This window comes from Dreissena polymorpha, chromosome 12, assembly GCF_020536995.1.
Source record: "Dreissena polymorpha isolate Duluth1 chromosome 12, UMN_Dpol_1.0, whole genome shotgun sequence".
Taxonomy (NCBI): Eukaryota; Metazoa; Mollusca; class Bivalvia; order Myida; family Dreissenidae; genus Dreissena; species Dreissena polymorpha.
Genome location: NC_068366.1, coordinates 26,543,932 through 26,566,190, shown reverse-complemented (window position 1 = coordinate 26,566,190; position 22,259 = coordinate 26,543,932). Strand labels below are relative to the sequence as shown.

General features: G+C 35.8%; 2 protein-coding genes across 6 annotated transcripts in view; one reads left to right on the top strand and one right to left on the bottom strand.

The window, feature by feature from the left end:
- LOC127853014 (monocarboxylate transporter 10-like) overlaps positions 1 to 2,248 on the bottom strand; it is a 42,826-nt gene extending 40,578 nt beyond the window's left edge. Inside the window, exons 1-2 of the mRNA XM_052387131.1 lie at positions 1,753 to 2,248; positions 1,010 to 1,604 (exon numbers count right to left, since the gene is read on the bottom strand). Of these exons, the coding sequence (XP_052243091.1) occupies positions 1,010 to 1,301 (292 nt within the window). The 5' untranslated portion in view covers positions 1,302 to 1,604; positions 1,753 to 2,248. The remainder of the gene's footprint in view (positions 1 to 1,009; positions 1,605 to 1,752) is intronic.
- Positions 2,249 to 7,866: 5,618 nt separating this feature from the next.
- LOC127852746 (synaptotagmin-7-like) overlaps positions 7,867 to 22,259 on the top strand; it is a 263,942-nt gene continuing 249,549 nt past the window's right edge. For all 5 annotated transcript variants that reach the window (XM_052386708.1, XM_052386710.1, XM_052386709.1 and 2 more), the window contains exon 1: positions 7,867 to 8,097. The gene's annotated coding sequence lies outside the window, so the exon portion shown is untranslated. The remainder of the gene's footprint in view (positions 8,098 to 22,259) is intronic.

Sequence of the window (22,259 nt, the reverse complement as noted above, 5' to 3'; positions counted from 1 at the left end):
CGGGAATAATAATAAATTGTAGCATCGCCTATTGTGTTTCAGATTTCAATTCATTTGGACCGTTCTACTATGCCCCTACGTCAAACGCTTACTGCGTTTACTGATGCGACATTCAAGACGCTACGCAGAGCTTTTACTGCGCTTTTACTACGATCATGAATATCTATCCACGATGCTTCCGCGCTGCCTGTATAATAACGGCGCTTCTACTATGCTCTTTTTACAACTTTACACCGATTCTTGTTGGCCACTATCCCGCTCCGCTTGTTTTGAGCATGTTCAAAATAAGCGTTGCGTGAGCGTAGAGCTCTCCGATCATGAAGACTCTAACGCAATCATACTGCGCTCATGAAGTGTCCACTACATTTCTCCTGCAATTTGTCACAATTGGCCACGTTTTCGGGCACGCTTTGATCGTAGTAGAAGCGGCGTCTATGTGCGAATGGGGGGTTAGGAAACTAAACAATTGAAAAATTTTCCCTTATAATAAATAATGAAATAACCCACTTGAATAGTTCCTTGTGAATTCAAAGAATATTAGAACATAAACTAATTGGTCACATGTGCATTGCTGGGAGTTGGACCTTGGAATATTGCAAATACCCACCAGAAATAATTATATAAACAGGAAAATTTGATCAGATATTGCATGCAATATTATGCATCTGGTTATTTTCCTTGCTGTGTTTTTTCTCACTATTTTGAAAATGTGGCTGGGGCTCTTTGGAATGGTATATATTGCGGCGTTTTGACCCCAAAAAAAGGAAATCAGTGTTGTTGTTGTTTTGCTAACACATGCTTCAAAATTGAGAATAAAAGTGTATTCAATATAACATTTTCTAAGGTGATTAATATTTTCTGGGAGATATTTAAATCAAAAACAAATTATTTTTTTGTTAATTTTAGGTCCCAATCATATATTCCTTTTTTCAATAGGGAATTGGGCTCAATACCAGCCCCGAAATAAAACGAAGAAATACTGCCTTGTAAGATATTTAAAAATATTTACCTGTTTTCAATGACACATCTGGGTCATCCTTTCCATATTCATCTCTCATCTTAACATAGATGATTCCAAATGTGTTAATAACACCGAACACTGTGCCATTAGCCCACAGAGAGGTCAGGCACACAATCCAGCCCCACCCCCCATCAGGTGGCACAAAATCAGTCACATTAGGCAGTTCTCCATTTCTATCATCAACTGCATTCAAATTTTCAGATTCATGACTTTTCACGTCTCCTTTTTTCTGCCAAAAGAAACGTTTCCCTATTTCTCTAGTTCCAGACTTCCCCATCATTGACCACGGTAATAGTTGCACCACTTAAATCCTTGCTGTGTTCAAGACAGTAACAAGACTCACATGTCAAATACAATCTGAAACTGCGCACAAGTTGTAATCTGATAACAAGGAAAATAATGGTACTCCTCCTGCTACGTCTCTTTCATACACTGTATCAGATACTTGTACATCATTTTATCTTGCGGTAACTTTCCATGTTTGCATTTATACTCTAGTTCATCAATGTAAATTAAATCTCAATAGTAAGGTCGATAGATAGATGTAGATGATAGTTATTCAGGTCACACAGCTGTATGGACACTGAAATTATTGGTGCACAGTAACTCCAATTAAAGTTAAAATAAAATTATAAATTTAAGTGCAACTCAACATACAAAATATTTTAGTATTTTTTTTAAACACTCACTGATAGGGTCGCTTAAACAGATTTAAAATATTGAATACCCACCTACAGACTAAGTACTACGCTGCTTTCAAAGTTACAGCGATCAGCTGTTCGACATGCATGATGACTCAGGAGTCAGCGATCAGCTGTTAAACCCGTGCTAAATCTTGAGAGTCCTACAGCGCAATTAGGTTTAAGTGTGTACACGCTAGCTGTACGCAATTTAATTTAAATGTTATTAACAAATATATAGGAAAAATCCAACCACGCTAAAATATGGATCACGAATTATGATTTTTTTGTTACAGTTATTTCCGGGTGCAGAAGCTGGTATTAACCGTTATGTCCATTCTATACATAGATGGTGACGTCACTACGTTATTGTCAGTAAAGACCGGTGTGACACCGTTATGTCCACAAGTGTCGCTTCTAACGTAGTGACGTCACGGTATGGCCCAGTTGACTTCCTTGTTTTCGCAAACTTGAAAGCTATGTAATTGTGAAAGAGAGACTGACAACACAATGGCTTTAACAAATCGTAATCGTCGGATACTAAACACATATGGCGTCACGTCGATTGTTCATTCGTCTTGTATGAATGAAGCTAATTTTGTTTTGAATGGTTTTGGCCAATCACGGCAATGAAACCTATGTGTGTAGACAGCCACCTATACAAACATAGTCATAGGTTCCTGGTGTAGTTTTTTTTCAGAAAAAATGGCGGAGTATAGATGACAATAGTTCTAATATAATATGGACATGTTCGTGGTAGAATCGAAATAATTTCCGGCATAGTGTTTGTCTTTCCGATGCCTGTATCAAACCACTGGCGTTCTCGCCTTCGTGACCTAATTTCGTTGCGTCGGAACTCTAAGCAGAGGCGTATTTAGGTGGGGGGGGGGGGCTAATCACACAAATCGACAGCTGTTTATGGCTTAATTAGGGACATATGACAGGAAATACACAAGTGGATTGAAACTGTAAGGGGCTCATTTTTATTAAAAATCGTGTCCAGCCAGCCAGCTGTTGAGCACCCCTCTGAACATTTTCGGGATACGCCTCTGCTAAGCCGCTATAGTTATTACCCGAATAGCCAACACTTGGCCTGATTTTATTTCTGAAATAAATACTTTACCGGACGATAAGGCTTAAATCAAATCTGGGTTACTTCCCGCATCACTATGTTAAGCAAAGTTCGGGAGTAAGACATAACTCCAATCTTCTTACAGAGTTTTCGTTTGCTGCTTTCATTAGATCTTTCTACTGCTCTCTTGTGGTAATGGAGTCTGTGACAGGCGTACATCACAAAATGGTGTCGAAAAATATAACAATAAAACTACAATAATGGTAATAATGATGATGATGGTGGTGGTGGCAGCGGCTTTGGTTGTGGTAATGATGATAATAGTGATGTGAAGTGTACTATTGTTCTTCCTTAAGTGCTAAGTACGTTATCAAACCAGTTATCAATTGGCTGGTTACGTTTCAACTGTTCATGTACATTTTTTCGTCCCAGAAAAATGACATACCTAGCAAGTTGCCAATCACAGTCATTGTTTACCGTTGGCAAATTTATTAGAGTCTTACACAGATTGCCTTACTATTCTTATATTATTTATTTTCTTGAGAATGTACCCCAAGAGCGTCGAAACCGTAGCCGCAAGCGTCGCGGTCCCAGTATTTAATTTCACTACTTGAATAGCGGCGATTATTCGGACAACATATTACAGTCGGCATGACTCGGAAATAAGTAGTAAAAAATATGTCGTTATGTTTTCTGAGGCAATAACTAGAGGACATGTTTTAAAAAAGTGTTAAAACTATGGTTTTCAGTGTTAATACATTATTGGAATCACCTATGTCGAGTTGACGTACGTGCTCATTATTATGCTGATCGTGGCAAACGAAAGATAATAATCATTGTCACACTTTTTAAATGTAAATGAGTAATATATTATTGTAAATAAATTTAAAATAATTTCCATGAATTAAGATTGCTATGGATCCAAAACTGTTTATTTCTAAAATGAATAACGGGGACAGAAATCTTTCTATTAAAAATGATTTGACCAAGGATCAGTCTTGGATCCATTATCACCAGGCTATCAACATTAAATAAGAAGACATTAATGCTTGTTTAAACTTATAATAAGAGAGGAAAATCACCTAGCTTTAAATTCAAAGTTCAAAATTCGCGGCCGCATATGGCAGCATATGCCGCCCCTGTTCCTTAGCGGATAGATATATTGCCTCAAATAATATTAACTTACGAGTCCTTCAGAACCGTGTGTGATAAATTTAAAGTTCAATTGTGCCTTGTGTAAAACGCTGGGCGGTCTGAGTGGAGTTTCAATTGACGATACGCGTTTTTTCAGATTCAAAATATTAAAACATTTGCTGTGAAGTATTGCCATTGTGCACAGTGTACCATAGTTTTTTTGTTTAACAGGTATATTTGATTAATGTCCGTCAAAAGTTGGCGCGATATTTAAATAAGGTATGTAAGGTTTGTATGCAAATCAACAATTAGCAAACATCATTTATAACTACAACATTATATAAGATTGATAGGCCCGAAATCGGTATTTACATCGATCCGAGATCGAACCCTTAACACGGCACTATGAAGACCCGATATCGACACAGGCGGATTGCCGTCGTTTCACCGCAATTATCATGAGATTCAAAAAGCTAGGCCCGACATCGCGCCGATGTAAAATTATACATGGATACAATTTTAGAGTTTGCCATAACGGCTGGATTCTGGTTCGATTTCAACATCGGAATAATACCTTAGTTCTGTCACTTTTATCCAGAGATTTGAAACCTCTGCCCGTCATCGCGCCGACATATATGTGTACATTGGGCCGATATCGGAGTTTTACATCGGCCCGATAATGGACCTGCAACACGGCGTAATGTCGACCCGACATCGACACCGATATACTGCCATCAGTTCAAGGTAATACAATTTCGCTAATTTTGTTTCATTTGTCCGTCTTCCCATATCAACATAACAGGGTGCAGTATCAACGGGGTTTTCAGGGGTTTACACACGGGCTGGACATAATGTAATCACGCCGTTATAAACTTTTTTTGCAAATATCTCAAGTTACTGAAATACATATGCAAAAATAATTAAGGCATAAAAGACAGTTTTTCTTGCACTTTGTGCCGATATCTTAATGTATAAGAGTAAATCCTTGAATACGTCTGAAATCGTTGACAAAATTTCACGTTGCGTGAAGCATAACCGTGTAGTACAAATCGAATTTTGAACAAGAACACAGTAATTCTGATATATTTCACTTTGCCATAAGCAGCATAAAAATCTGTCTTTTATGCACTAGTTGAAATTCTTAAAAAATGTTTTAAATAGTTATTTGAAATAAAGCACCACTAACCGTCGTGTTTACATCCACTAAAGTTAAAAGGGGTAATCCCAAAAAAGTCACGTGATCCTCTACCCGGGTAAGACATTTTAAAATTGAGTTAATATATTTAAAGATTAATCAACGCACTTAACAAGTTGAAATAAACAGAATGAAAGTACAGACATGCACTCTATGGGTTTTAAAAACAAACGATAAGCCCTTGTCCCATTGCTTCCTGCAGCTAGTGGAAACAGTGTGTTGGTATGTCTTGTTTTTTTCTGTGTCTCGCTTAACAAAGAAACTAGTAAAAACATAGATTATAAACCCAATATGTGTGTGTATTATTTTACATATAACATTTATATGAATGCTTATTAAACTGGAGAACGCATAGAACACACAATCCAACGAATTGTAATGGTCGCGGACATGTACGACACACAAAGGAATATGAACAAGAAATATCTTTAAAAAAGATATACGGCGTTGATTGTGGTTGCAGTTAATGAAAGGTAAAGACTTCAATGAATGAGATCAAAGATAGCGAATGTCTTTTTCTGTGCAGTTCTTAGCTGCAGCAAACGCAGTACGGGATGATACGCGAAGTTTTCGCGGCTTATTTTACATTATTACATATTGCTGGTCATAAACGTATAGATACAAAACAGAAAACCAAAAGAAGAATGGAAGTGAAATAAAAACATATGAGTCAACCGGCCACACGCGAAGTATCCGTATATATTTTAAATATTTATACGCGCGTTCTTCGAACAAACCTGTTTTAGTGGTTTGTCTGGCGTTGCTATTTGATTCGATTTTTAATAGTATCGAGAATCATTGCGCTCATGCTTAATTCTTTAGTCAATATGATGGCATAATTCTTGTTAAATTAATTAAAAATAATATTTATCATGGTATTGTTGTTAAACACATTAAGAATCTATTATTGACATACCATATGATATCGCTGCATATCTTCATTTAACATCTGTCTGGTCTAAAGAAAATTCCAGTTCACCTAGTTCACGCTATAGCGTCTTTATTATGTAACGATTATTTTCCTGGCCGCGAACTCCGATCAGCACATAAGGTAGAGACGCAGCGATGACCTGTATGTAAACTCTGACATTCACACACAGTGGCCGCAAATTGACCCGATATACCTCGCGAGTTGAAATGCAATGCATTAAAGTGAGTCTACGCTTCCACTGCTCTCTATACTTTAACATGTTAACATGTTGACAGGAATATGGAAGTTAGTACTAAATATGAGAAAATAGCCTTTAAGTGCAAACGTTCTCGCGCTGAAAATCTTCTGAAAATAAAAGGTAGACGCACAAACTGTATTGATGTCGAGATTGAGTGTAAAACTGTTCTATCTATTAAGCCTTTTCATTAGACATAAAATTGTTTCATGCTGAACACGCAGTAAATCAGTGTTACAAAGACGCGGACATGTTTTCAATGTTTTGGTCGTATTCTCATATCAGCCAATGCAGTCAATGAAGTGTATTCATCTGTACTTGGCCGCGGGAAGTTTTATTTGAATTCTATTGGGCGCTAACAAAGGTCAGGCTAAGGTGAAAAGCTGGCTTAATACAGCTTACGCCGAAAAAATGAGCAACTTCAAATACGCAATTTTAACAAACACTAAGAAAATATTATTTCTTACCATTGAAATAATTTCCACCTGGTTAAGATCCACGTAGGCACATTAAAAACCACATCTTAAGACAAATGAAAAAGGAAGTTTATCATGTGCTTAATTAAAAAAACTAGGGAGAAAACCAAGCTAATATACGACCATGACAACCCTTCCGTGTACATTCAAAATAAATCACAATAACTATATAAACTACATAAAAAAATATTATTGTTTATTTAACTAAGATTGTCATCCAAATAACTTAAAATACATTAACATAACATAATTTATAATACACCGTGTGTTCATCAGTAAGTGTCGTGGTGTCTGGTTCAAGACCGGGCCGATGTATATTCTTGTATTCAATCGATATATTTCATTTTGAACAACTTGTTAGTAGTGAAATGACAGGGGTTATTTTAACTAAAATAATCCCCGAAATAACATCGGGCCGATATCGGTCTTTCATCGACTAACGCATTAGGTACTAACATCATACAGTCAACATCGGGTCTATGTGGGCATGTTTTCTATGCATTTGGTTCAAAATGGCAAGAAGAGCAATACATTGATGTTCGAATCTGAGACGTCTACATACTAAAGAATACAATGGAAAATTAGCAATATTTCCAACTAACATCTAGCCATCTGTCATTCAAATTTGTATCTTAATATCTCTCGACCAGATAGCAATCGATATATCGGGAGCCAGGTGCTATCGGTTTATCTGCCATTTTCTGTGAAAAGCTTTATCGGGTTCATATTATAGGGGGAAAATGACCAAAACAATAGAAGCACACAAATTTCATTTGGAATATCGCGTAACTTTACATAGTATAGTATCGCCCCTTTGATTATGGCTTATCAAGATTTTCCAACAACATTGTGACGAAGTGTGGGGAGAGATGTTAATTGCAGACTATTAATTAAACAATGTTAACACACCATAACTTCTTCATTCTATATTTAGTAAAGATAGAGAACCAGAATCATTTTGCATTATAATAGAGGTACAAATCTAAAGTTATTCTCCTAGCAGAGTTGTCGTTCGTTCCTCAACATGTAATGTAATGAACCGCAGTGTAAGAGAGTGATCTAAATTGTCAAAAAGCCCGGTTTGACTTGTGACCGTTTTGTTAGCTAACCGGAAGTCTGTGTTTTAGAAAGCCGTAGGCGTACTTTCAGAAGTGGCAATATTTAAAATGAGTTCTTATCGAGGACGTATATTTTCAACTGCATAATGAGTTGATAAACAATATGCTGTTGTGCTTTTTATAATAAGGCCCGGTGCATCTGCTCCTTCTTTATGCCCCAATAATTCACAGCGGCGTGCCAGACTCTTGAAACATGAACAGGTTCATGAGGTTGGAAATGTTTATTGCAATAACGGTAAGAAAAAATGCCTTATAGCATGTGTACCGGTAGTATCGGCCATCTTATTCTTAATGAAAACATAATATGATAATAGGCGCTACCTTATTTACGGGCAAAAGCTTATTTGATGTTTGTTAAAGATAAATCGGGTAATATATCGTACGATTACCGTAAGTCGACCATGACCTAATTTCGACCACTTTGTTTACATTAAGAACGCGGCCATTTGGATGACGTCACACGCAAGCGCTCCGAGTATTTTGATGAAGTGACATAACTACGCTTATAAACAAAAACAAATAAAAACAAAATGAGGAAAAAACAGGTAAAATTGCATTTCAAATTAAAAATTTATCTAAAATTACACAAATTTATCTATATCCCATACCTTTTATTGGTCCTCTTTATTAAATTCCCACAAAAATTGAAATGTGTAGCAGACGATCTTAACATAACACTTTCATTGACAGCGCTTCATATCGGAAATAGTAGTAAATCGTAGTAAATTTAAGGCAAAGCTTTTTTTATTAAATTGGTTTTCAGACCTCTTAATGGTGATCTTTTTTTACTTTTTTTCTTTTAAGGCTTATCCAAAACGACTTAAACAGACAAAGAAACACAGATTGTAATCCCCAACAGCTTTATCAAATGCTTACAAGCTAGTAAAAAAAGATGGTGTCTCTATAAGAAAAGCGGCTGCCTTGTTCAACGTCCCAAAAACCACTCTAAGAGATAGAACTGCTGGAAGGGTCGATGTTAACATTATGTCTGCAGGAGCTTTGCCTTTGTTTAGCTATGAAGAAGAAAAAAAATTGGTTGAACATTTCAAAAAAATGGCTGAATATGGCTATGGGTATACCAGGAAAGAGTGTATAGACATTGCATCTGACTACGCCGTTCAGTTGGGTAAAAGAACGAAGGATAACCCCCTGTCTCTAAAGTGGATTTATGGGTTTTTAAAGCGCTGGCCAGAACTCAAAGTTCTCAAACCAAGAGCCCTTGATCATGCTCGAGCTAAGTTCACCCCAGGATCTAGTGACCAGAAGAAACTACTGATACTTGATGGCCACAAATCACATGTGTCAGTTGGTTTGACAGAATGGGCTCTGGAACACAACATTATCATATTTGTCCTTCCCCCTCATTGCAGCCATATCCTTCAACCTTTAGATATCGGCTGCTTTGGACCGTTCCAGAAGATGTATGACAGCCTCTGCCATCGACTAATGCGCCAAACATCAGCTGTCATTACACGCTACAATGTGTGTGAGGTCGCATCAAAGGCATACATGAAGTCAATGTCTGCTGAAAACCTTACTTCATCATTTCGCCGTGCAGGCATATACCCGTTTAATGAAGACGCTGTCCCCAGCCAATGTCTTATCCCAGCTGAAGTTTTTCAGCACACCGAGACAGAAACTTCAGACAGCCAGAAAACTGTTGAAGGTGGGATACAAGTTGATGGTGTAGACATGTTTGCACAGAAAGAAAGAACATTAAAGAAAACAAAAAGTGGAAATTTGGCTAAAGCTAGAAATACAATTAGCAAAATAGTGGCCGGTAAAGAAATATCAGGCGAGGTCTTGAAACAAATGACGGAACATACAGATAAACAAAACAAGAATAAACCAAACAAAACTAAGAAAGCTACCAGTAATGAGGCCCACAATTCATCTCCCCAGCCTGGTCCCTCTAAAGTGAACACCATTTCTGACAGTAGTGACACTGAAAATGAAGAGGACTTGTGTTGCCAGTGCAAACAATTTTCCCCTGAAGCTGTCAGGCACAGTGCTTCAATAATTTTTGTAAAATGGGCACAGTGTGACAATAGAGCCTGCAATCACTGGGTACACCTGTCATTTTGTACAGAAATTAAAGTAATCAGAAGAGGTGCAACATTTATGTGCCCATGCTGTGCTAAAGAAGAGTGACAATTGTTCTTAAGAAAAGTGAAAGAAACTTGTTCATTTGTATTTATAAAATATTGAAAACATATTTAATATATATATTCTGTTTTAGTTCGTGTTAAAATTGTTCAGAGAAGCGAAGTTTTAAGTTTAGTTGGCCTAATCCATTACCACTAGAGTGCTGTCCCTTTCCCGGATGTGACGAATCGACTTAAGGTAAACAACGCGCGGAGTTAATGTTCTTGTAGTGTGTATGAAACTATCGGCTTTGCGTAGTAAAACATGCTGTAAATAATCATTTTTTACATTGATTTAACGGGTATTAAATAAATCTCTGAAGGTAAATAGTATATTGCTGCATTTTGTTGCGTAAATTCAGAAATTCTTTTACTTGTTTCCTTAACCGGTCGACTTACGGTAATTGGAGGATATGTCTGCACATTATCATGCAACAAAACATTCAATTTCTTTACAAAACAATATGTAATTTAGCAAAGCAATAAAATATATTTTGTTTTAATCTTAAACAAGTTTATGAAGCTATGCTTTATGTATAGTAACCCCTTGTACTGTTTTCAAACTCTTAAACATGTATTTCATTTTTTGTTTACTTTTAAAAACAATGTTAGAATTAAAAAAAATAATAAAAAATCTCGCGAAACTGTGTTTTATTGATGTTTTCCATATGCAGGGATGCCATTTATGTTTAAGGGAGAGATTATTTCTAAAACGATTTTATTTAACTTAAGCATAACAAAGAAAGGTGCCGTCCTTCATTATTTTGGTCCCATGTCTAAATCATGGACATCGTAAATGTATTCCCATATGTAAATGAAAAACTTTTTGTACTTAATTAATGTTAATAAACATATAAATGCAACAATGCTTGCAGGAGTGTTTGCGTCTATCTTGAAAAAAGTGAATAGACCTCATTCACTGCGCAAAATTACACAGACCAGAAATATCACCTTTGGCTTTCGACACAATACTCTTTGCATATCTTCCGCACTGTTAGAGCTTATGTCATGAAATGTGGTAAACTTATTGTATTGTTCTGAATCCTCAGGAATTAACAGTTGGTAAAAACTATCGCTTATGGCATACACAGATTGAACATTACTAGGTTGGTGCTAAGGAGAAAATACTAGTAGCAAAAATTTAGATTTATGATGAAGACCCACATCATAAGCTTAACGCTAAATATATGAGTGTACCTGTCACTTTATGTGTGAGACAAAAAATAAACAACAACATACTTATTATCACGAATTTACTGTTATCAACAAGAATTGTTTTACCGGTAAATAATTAACCAAACCATATTTAAATATAATATCAAATATTTTTCACCTGAATTTAATTACATTATTTTGTTTATTTTCATTTCATTTAATTCATTTTCATGTTTTGAAAGTAAAGATATTCAGTCATTATGAAATGTGGCATAAAACATATAGACAGCAGCTGCGTATTGCATGTGAATGAGGCAGTTTCCACATGACATACATGCCAGACGTCCCGATCTCGGCGGGACAGTCCCGCTTTTGGGCCCTTTGTCCCGGCGTCCCGATATGAGACGATTTGTCCCGACATTCGTAAAAAACGTTGAAAGGTCTATAGGTTTCCAATAAAATTCGCTATTCAAGCTCTGTTTCTCTAACACTTACTAATGCTAATCCCTTTATTGCCCCCAATTAACAATCCAATTCTACTCCTCGTGTGTACAAGTGTTGTTTATGACACCTTATCAGCGATTTTTCGGCTAATTATTGATTTTATCAGGCATTCCCACCATGGGGGTTTTATGATATGAGTCGCTAATTGCTATCTAAAGATGTATGGTACAGAAATAAACACCGCCTGCCTTTGTATTTGATGGTCCAATCAAGTACAACAATAATATTATCCTGTGCATTATACAACCCAAAGTTATAAAACCTGTCAAAACACCGATTTTGTACATCAAACAAATTGAATGCTGACCAATACACATTGATGTTTCTCACAAATTACCTTTCGTTTTCAACGGATTTTCAGAAAGTAGTTTGTACATATTGCATCAATCTAAATTAAGAGTTAATTTACGATTGGTTGAATAAGAATAGTGCTCGTATGCTCACATCGTGTCACACGATTTACATAGGTTAAAGGGGATATCCCTGCACCAATTGGATGTCAAATCGAGGCAAACGGGGACACCTCACATTTCAGTTCATGGAGTGTGTTTACTTCTGGAAAATGGAGAACCTATGCGTTCACGAAATTCTGAACACACATTTATCATCAATATTGGGCAGAAATTTTTGTAAGTAATATACTGACTACTGACTAAAGAAAAGGTGAAATGATTGATCGTTTGAGGTGTCCCGCTTTTTGGTCAAATGTCCTGACAATTTTTAAGGAAAGTCCCGATTTTGGACCTGAACAATTCTGGCATGTATGCCACATGAATATGATTATAAAATAACAACCTGATTATTAAACTGCATGTACATCCCAATTGATTAAAGTCAAGTTTTTGTATGTTCAAGCTCATAAACAAAATCACACATTCAGTATGTTCATTTATACCCTTATCTTCTCGCCCTTGTTTCTGTGCACTCAACACATGTAGTATTAGACACACTGTTATGAGTTTGCATATATTCGGTAAGTTCATACCACGCGTTTGTTAGTTAAAAAACACGCTCATCATGGCACTAAATGTCAATGAGTTGACTTCATCAAAGATGTAGAACCAAAAAAAATACTCCACTCATCCAATACGCCTTCTATGAAGAAATAATAACAAGCAGTCAGCAAATAAAATGAATACCGTATCCTACACTTTCGCTTCTTATTTGGTCTTCAAAAAATTAATCAGAGACAGTTGACAAGACTAAACTTCTGCTTTTCGCTTATTTGCAATTTTTTCAAAGTGTCGGCATAATGTGCAAAATAATAATGGTAATACACAACATGGTCTCAGGTGTGTCAAATGAATTTTTAGGCAAGGATTATTAATTATAGGTATAAGTTCAAGTGTACAACACACTCTTGTAATAAAAATATTGCAAAGTGTGCTACTGGCACTGCATTATGCACATTTATATTTAAGCAAAAATTAACATTCATTTATATAATAAACAAGAAATCTGATACTTAAAAACAACTTAGTAGATATTGTTTAATGTACAATGTATTACTCAAAGTCATCATCACACAATGAGACAACACAACGGTCTCTATACAGAGTGTGCTTTTTAATTGTGGCATACATTTTATGAATTAATACTAGCAGGGTTCGACACTAAGGCACGTCCGACAGACATTGTCTAGTAAGATCGGTGGTCGGGCTAGTAAAACTGTGGGCTAGCTTGTCCGACTGGTCGTACATAACAAATCTATACTGATTCATATAACTATACCTAACCGAAAACCTTTTTCTCTTAATGTGTAAAATAACTCTCGTATCCGTTATTTACATCAGAACAAAACTAGCGTATATAAATAAACGTGGAGAATTCACATGATTCATCGCTATTTTTAGACGCGAAGGAGAGCTTCCCGCAGAAATTGCTTGTTTCCATTGGTCAAGTTGTCATGAATATTAATGATTTTCTGAAGTGTCTTAGAACTTTACATCATGTTTTTACGACTTCTATTGACAATCGGTATCATCAATGTAAACATTTTGGCGTAGCAGAGAATGTTATTTAAAGAATGGCTTTGTTCAAGATTGGATTTTCATCCGACAAATAAGTTAATAAAGAAGAATCCGACAGTAAAACTGACACAGATTATGCTGGAAAAAGGGCCTTAGAGCTGTGGTTGCATGGAGCACAGCGGTCAAGGAGGCCAGAATTTGATGACCTTGAATAAATGTCACCTGCTGTACAGACATCATTTATTTAACTGGTGATAAACAGTGAAATTACAACAAACAATTTATGTTGTTAAATAGTTTTATTTTATTTTTTACTCTTTGCATCAAAATGACTTTCTTGTGTTCACTTATTATTTACTTATAAATAATTGATTAAACAGTTACACGACACAATTGTGTTTATTTGTTATGTCATTTATGGTCTAGTAGACATCATATTCGGGCTAGTACATTTTAAGAGGAGCTGGTCCGATGGTCTGGCTGTAAAAAAAGTTAATGTCGAACCCTGACTAGTAATAGAAATACAGAAAAAAACATCTAGAGCTGCCTGGGAACTATCATTTTTAATATCAACAATTCATTTGACATGCCTGATTGGAAATTGTTAATTTCACTATTCTTTCACATTGTTTTCACACCTGATATTTGTTATGCTGTATATTCTTTTTGCTTACAGACATACAGAGTCTCTTCACAATAATTGCAGTTTCTTTACAGTCCACTAACGTTGAACATTACAAAGTCACAATTGCTAATGTTTCAGTCCCGGTCAAGCTTTATAGGTCCAGAATTGCTTCGTTGTTGAGTACAAAGCACGCAGTCAGTTTTGCTAAGCAGAATGCTGCATGGAATGTGTGAAGTCCAGCATTTGACAGAGCAGCTTCTAAAAGAATATCAAAGAGAATCCATAAAATGTACATGTGAATTAGTCTATTTCCAATGTGTATGTAAGCACAGTTTGATTTTTTACAGTTTGAAACAGTTTGGTACGAAAATGATCGAGTATGAGTCGGAGATGCAATATTGTTTACAATCACAACGTAACTTAATACATCTTCTGCTTCTGCTTGATACGGTGAAGGGCCAGTTACGGCGTAGTACACCGGGGAGTGCGCCTAGTCGAAATGAAGGGCAGACTTAAAGCCCTCAACTGTCTCTGCGTGGACCACTCTACTGTCCAGGTGGTTCCACTCTATGATGGTTTTCACGAAGAATGAGTTTTTGTATTGATTACTGTTCGAGTTTTTCACCACAAAACCTCTATCGTTATTTATCACTTGTTTATCTATTATATTTAATGTATCACAGTCACTATATTGTTTTGCCTTAATTTGCCTTTTAACCCTTGCTGGTTTCAAGTAATTGGTTGCTTGTATAGCTGGCACCAGCCCCTCGGCCACTTTGTAGAACATCACTAGACGGTTGATTTTACGCCGTTCTTGTAGAGGTGGTAATTCTAGTTGCTTTAACATGTTTGTAACGCTGCCTGGGTTTCTTGATTTGTAGTCTCCAGTTATGAAACGGGCTGCTTGTTTCTGCACTTGTTCAATTTTATCAATGTCACGAGATAAGAAAGGATCCCAAATTGAAGAGCTGTAGTCCAGACAGGATCTTACTAGCGCTAGATATGCTGTTTTCTACAATCTATAGGGCAGTTCTTTAAGTTTCTATGCAGTAGAGCCATTGTCGAGTTTGCTTTCTTTGTCAATTTGTGAGTTGACCAAGTTAGATCTTCAGATAGGGTTAGTCCCAAATATGGATTATCAGGCACTTGTTTGAGAATATGGTCACATAGGGAATAGAAGTGTGGAGTCTTGTTTTTAATTGACATTACGTAACATTTCTTCGTGTTAAAACGCATTCCCCATTTATCAGCCCATTTTTCAAGTTCTTTCAAGTAATTCTGAAGAATGTCAAAGTCTTTCTGAGTTTTTATTTTCCGATATAACAGGCAATCGTCCGCAAAAAGGCGCACTTGTGATTTGACTGAAAGTGGTAGGTCGTTTATGTGACATAAAAACATAAGGGGTCCGAGAACCGTGCCTTGAGGGACACCGGTGTCCACTGTGGACTTCTGGGAGACTTCCCCGTCTACTACAACTTGCATAAATTGTTTTGTGAGAAACGTTTTGAGCCATGTATGGATTGTTACGGTTATGCCAAAGCATTCCAGCTTGTATAAAAGTTCGTCGTGTGGCACGGTATCAAAAGCCTTGGAAAAATATAGTATAATGACGTCTGTTTGTATGCCTTCATTGTAGAAAGATAATAAGTCATTCATAGTTACTAGTAGTTGAGTTTCGCACGAGAATCCTGATCGAAATCCGTGATTCAGTATTGTAAGAATATTATTTCTCTCGAGATGGTTCAGTAAGTGCTTACAAATGATATGTTCAAGATTTTTACACAGTACGGATGTTAATGATACTGGCTTGTAGTTTTCGGTGAGGTGTACGTCCCCTGATTTGAATACCGGCGTGACATTAGCATTAACCCAGTCGGATGGTAGTTCGCCACTGTCTACTGATGTTTGGAAGATTTGGCATATTCCAGGTGCGAGTTGTTTAGCACAGATTTTCAATATTATATTTGGAATATTGTCTGGACCAACTGCTTTTGCGACTTTCAGTGATGTTAATAATTTCTCTATTCCGGGTGTTGTTATGTTTAAGGGAGGTAACTTGGATTTATACTGTTTTTCTGATGGCGTTAATACGCGTTTGTCTCTCCTTGTGAATACGGAACTGAATTGATCCAAGAGAATTGTGCTTTATCTTTTCCCTCACTGGACAAGTTTCCTTTTGACTTAAGTGGTGCTACACCAATGTTATCTTGTTTTTTGGATTTAATGTATCTCCAGAAAGGTTTACAGTTGTTTTCTTTAGAGCCATTTTGTATAGTCTCATTTACATAGGATATTTCTGCCTTTTTGAATTCCTTTTTACAAAGTCTTTGGTATTGTTTGAATTCATTCCACTGTTTTGATTTTTTGGCCGCCCAATCCAGCCTTGCTTTACGTTTAGTCATCCTCTTTAATGATCTATTAAACCACGGTACTGTGTTTTCTTCTTAAAAGTTTTAGATGGAACATTTTCCTCAATGATGGTGTTAAGGTCATTTTTGAATTTATCCCACATTGACTGGATGTCAGGTGTTAGATCCGCCATTTTAACTATGTCACTAGACTTATCACAAAAGAAAGGGTCTTTAGAATAATCACGTAGAATATACTCAAGAAATAACTCCATAACTTAATAAAATGATAACTTTTATGTTCCATTAGTTTGACTGAATAATAATGACCTTAAATTTAAAATCGGCGAAATTTTGTATGTGCCGAAAACAGTTCCCATGTTATCAAAGGTAATCTTTAGCAATATTATATAGATTGATGTTTTATGTAACCAAACGCAATATTTTAATTGAATATTTACTTACCAATCGAGTGCATTCCATTAATTTATTAAATTTTAACAATGTAAACATCCACCAGAGTATGTCAGTTTCAATTTTCACTTCTTAATGACGTATTGACAAAAGCAGTGACGTCACACAGACATGTATAGTTGTCGACGAAAGAAACGCGGCCGTTCATGTTGTGAACAAATTAAACTTTAAAACAATTGTTTATTTATGTAAAGGGATAATATTAACTATAGAATATTGGGTTCATTGAAGAAGTTAATTCGAAACTAATCTTATTCGGTATTGTAAACCGGAAGTACGCAAATAATTTAGACGGGTTATCTTTTTTAAGATTTTGTTAACAACATCTAGAGCAATTTTCCATTTGCAATGCATTATGGGAAACAGGAAGTGACACACAGGGAGGCAAACAGACGTATTTTGATCGTAGAAAATCATATAATGCAAGGAGATAGAGTACCATTACCTACAAAATAATAAATTTCTTGTCGTATTTTTTATTGAGGTATGCAAATACATGCGATATGGCGTTTGTCAAGGTGTCTGTGTTGCTACATCGGTCAAGTAAACTGCCCATGCATCGCGAAAACAGACGACGCGGCAGGAAATATTTGACTTCAATACCCTATCAGATAAATAAATTTGTATTTCAGAAAAATGATACAAATAAACGGTCAACGCCCTTAAGGCTTTTGCCCGTATAAATATTTTAAGTGAAAAGATTGAAAAACATACATGTTTAATACGTTAATCTATAATTTATTTGAATGTGTATTCTTGGACAAAACAACATAACTGCATTAAAGTGGGTAATGCTTTGCCTAGCTGAAATAATTCGCGTTTAGAATAAATTTGAGCGCAGAAACTCCGGTCTGTAAAAAACATAAAATAAATACAATATTATTATGGGAATTACAGTATTTACAAGTGTAAATATCTAAAATCTACCCGTTGTTTGAAAAATATGAACTTAGATCACAAAAATTACCCTTATTTCATTCGAAATCATAGACCTGGAACGATCATTTTCTCAAAGGCACTCATTTTGGCATTTTGTATTGAATAAATTAGTAACAGTGGGATCGATGATCTGTACGGTAGCAAGAGTACGCTTCGACCCCTTGACACTTTGACCCCTATCCATTTTAGGTGACTCTTTGACCCATTGCCACTTCCAACCCTATTTTTAATATTTTTGTTGAAGACACATCAGGGCTTTTATTCCTGACTTTGTGAAGCGGCCCTGGCCCCTCACTTTGTGAAAAAATGAGTCGCCAATTTGTCAAAATTGTGAAAAATTGAATCACGAACTTTTACAAATTGTGAAAAATTGAGTGGCAAACTTCTTAAAATTGTGAAATTCAAAGTTCAATGCATTTAATAGTATAGTTAAAGCATGTTAAACACTTGAATATTATCAAAATTTCCTTAAATAATGCAATAAAGGCATATTTTCATTCTATGCAGTCTTTCCTAAATACTGTCGGTCCTCGGATTTTTCTGATAATAATTTGGAAAATCCGGAAATGATTCTAATATTGTCGGACCTCATGTCTGATAATAAAATTATGGGGAAATTTTGAATTCCATAAGCTATTTCCAGAAAAGTTTCAAGGCAAAAGTAGGAATTTACCGAGTAATTTATGAATACTCCAATCATGTACCATAAAAAGTTGTGTATAAGGCGCACTTTTTTACCCCAAAATTTCATTTTAAAAACTTGATGCGCGTTATGCACAACTACAGCCATGACAAGACATTTTTTCCCTGTCAGTTACCCAGTAGCGGTAATTCGCATCATTCTGTTTTCCGGTGTTTTAACTGTAACTATGTTAATAATAGTGTTATATTGACGATCTGAATAAGATGGACAAACATTATAAAGTTAACATAATATTTTCTATCTTTTTCAGGTACGTACAGAGCATTGAAATCAAATAAATTTGAAGAAGAGAATGAAAACCAAGGAAGCCATTTTTATTTAAATGTTATTGTTTTCCCACAATATTATACCCTACTGTACTAGGGTTACACAATTTATTTGGGGGCACTTGTCGATTTACAATAGTATGTCGGCAAGGTATTTCCCGATATATTTATGATTATTTTTCTTGCTTTTCAAATGTGTTAATAAAATTGATGCTGTGTTTGTTTACACGTTTTCATACGTCTTGTCAAGATTGAGGATGTGATTATCGAGCCATTTGCGTCACCTGTCAAGTTTTGTGTAGCTGGGCTATTATCAAAACATGCGAACCGGCAAACGGCTTCACACCTCCATTGTTTGTTTATCGCCGGTAATGTCGTAATGGTGTTGAGAAGTTTGAGTCGTTAAAGTCTCCTGTCAATTATAGACACTCGAAAAGAACGCATGATATCCGCATTGTAAATAAAACGCGCAGTTGTAAATTAGTCATGCATGAATAACCACGTGACAATACTAATCAATAATGTCAGTTTCTTAGTTATAACTAATCCATCCGTTATGTGTACTCCACGATAAAATCGTGGACAGTTACTTCGGAGACATATGATGAAAACCTTGATGGTATCCTCGATCGTGGAAAGTGTGCATTTCATGCATAATTCATTTAAATCCAAACATTTATTTTTACGCATAATATGATTTAAAAAAAAACACAAACTAGTTGTATTGTTATCGTCTTTAAAATAATTAATAATTGAAGCAATAAAAGAACACGTAAGATCGGCAATGTAAATATAACGATTTTCAGTTAGCCTGCTGTACGGAATTTTCCCCCCGATTTTTTTGCTTCAAAAACTTTTTTTCCCGATTTTTTAGCTTAAAAAAGTAGATGCGCGTTATACATAAATGCGCGTTATACACAACATTTGACGGTAAAACATTTTTTCATTGGTTGCATTTCTTGAATGACGTACGTGCATATACGGTATCCGAAGATTTTTGCTGCATCGTCAATGCAAATTACACACTACATCATCACTATATGAGTAGATTCGCAAAGGGAGAGAATCGATACCATGTACTTTTGGTTCCCGTGATATCCGATTAATTCGTAAGCAAGCAGGGCATTAACACGGGTCATTGTGATCTTCCCGCGATCTGTCAACACCTACACAGGAGTTCGAAGCGATCTGACAATATCTACACAGGAGTTCGAAGGAAAACAGAGTATCCAGATATATAACTAGTGATTTTGTTTTCATTTTATTTTTAAATATCTTTAATAATAAAATTTCATGAAAGAGCCAAACCAAACTCTCATGATGATCAAACTCAGCACTGCAGATGTTACAGCTTATGACCATTCAGCAGCTGTAGACAAATGGCTGTTCAGATTCGATGGTTTTATGTAAAATTAAATATTTAATGAGGTTTTTACGTAACAAACTCACACCTACATATAGGACAAATAAAGTTTTCTACAATAATAAAAAAAAAATCATCCAAATAATTCACTCAAAAGCATTGGGATTGACTTTAAGACTAGTATAATATGATAAGGTACAGTTGTATGCTAGCCTACAACAGCTTAGCAAAAAGATTAAGTATTGTATGCTGATGATACAGGGAGATGGTCTTCCTCGACTTAATTATTAGCGCTCACCCAAGGCTATGCCTGATGGGTATTCAACGAAAGATAAGTCAAAGGATGTGTCTTCAGTAGAGGATTCAGATATCCAGGATGAAGAGACAAATGTTAAAGAAATCTTGGCAATTCTGAATGATAAAATGCATGCTTTGTATATTAATCTGATAATATTACAATATTGTTAAAAATGTCATCTTTGTCTTTCGTCGTCATTTTTTAACCAGGTTTTCCGAAGGAAAAAACTGGTTATTAGATTGGCGAATGCGGGCGGGCGGGCTGGCGGATGGGCGGAACAAGCTTGTCCGGGCCATAACTATGTCGTTCATTGTCATATTTTAAAATCATTTGGCACATTTGTTCACCATCATTGGACGGTGTGTCGCGCGAAATAATTACGTCGATATCTCCAAGGTCAAGGTCACACTTTGAGTTCAAAGGTCAAAATTGGCAATAAATGAGCTTGTCTGGGCCATAACTATGTCATTCATTGTGAGATTTTACAATTATTTGGCACATTTGTTCACCATCATGGGACGGTGTGTTGCACGAAAGAATCACGTCAATATCTCCAATGTCAAGGTCACCACAACTTAAAATAGATTTATTTTGAAACAAACTTACAAAGGGGGTTAATTTTGTTTGTTCATTTCAAAAGTTCAGTTTGAGTTGTCTCCCTTAATCAGATTTTTTTTCACAATGAAAACCTGGTTTTGTGACAATTTTGTCCCTTGTTACTTTTGGGGCCTGAAATAATCAGTCTGGGCCGGAAATGGCTGCATGATTATAGGACCTCATTGCCGGCAATAAATTATAATTTTGGGAAGGACTGCTATGAATACTGTATTTGATACAATAACAACACATATACATATATCTGATTTGCAAAACATTCATGTACCAAATGCAACTAAAATACCTGGTCCCAACACTTCTTTACCACAGGAATAACATTTATAAATATAGAACATTTCAAGGGCACATAACTCAGACATGTTCTGGACTTAACAGCTTTAGAACTCTTTATACTCTTGAAAATGTCAATAATTCTCTCAATATCTGAAGAGGAAAATTCCTTCTTCATGATAATTTTCATGTTCTGTGAGCCTTACCCTCGCCAGTGTATGATGATCTCCCTGGGAGGTTGTCATTTGATCTGAAACATAAGGTATACATTGAACAACAGTTCTTTTGTAAGAAATGGAAAAGAGTTATTTTATTGTTCACATTTTTTCACAAAGCACAAATAGACTACATACAAAGTTTGGATCATGAATATGCGTAATGAATATGTATTTAAATTAAAAAAATATATATAAAGGGACCACATTATTACTTTAACCAAGACCTTTCTGTAGAAAGCTTTTGTTTCTTCACTGTTATCCCATATTTCAATAAATTGGGATTATTTTGCGTTTCTTTAATTTTCTTCGTGTAGTAACGAGCGCTCCGCGTCGCCATTTTTTTAAAGTGACATTGCTAGGCAGAGCTTTTACTATTTACGCCGGTTTCACCGGTTACACAACACTTTAAAATCGATTAAAACAAGCAAACATCGGTAAAGCGAGTCGACAATTTTTTGCGAATTTGGAATTAAAAACGAGGTTATGAAACTTATATTTCTGT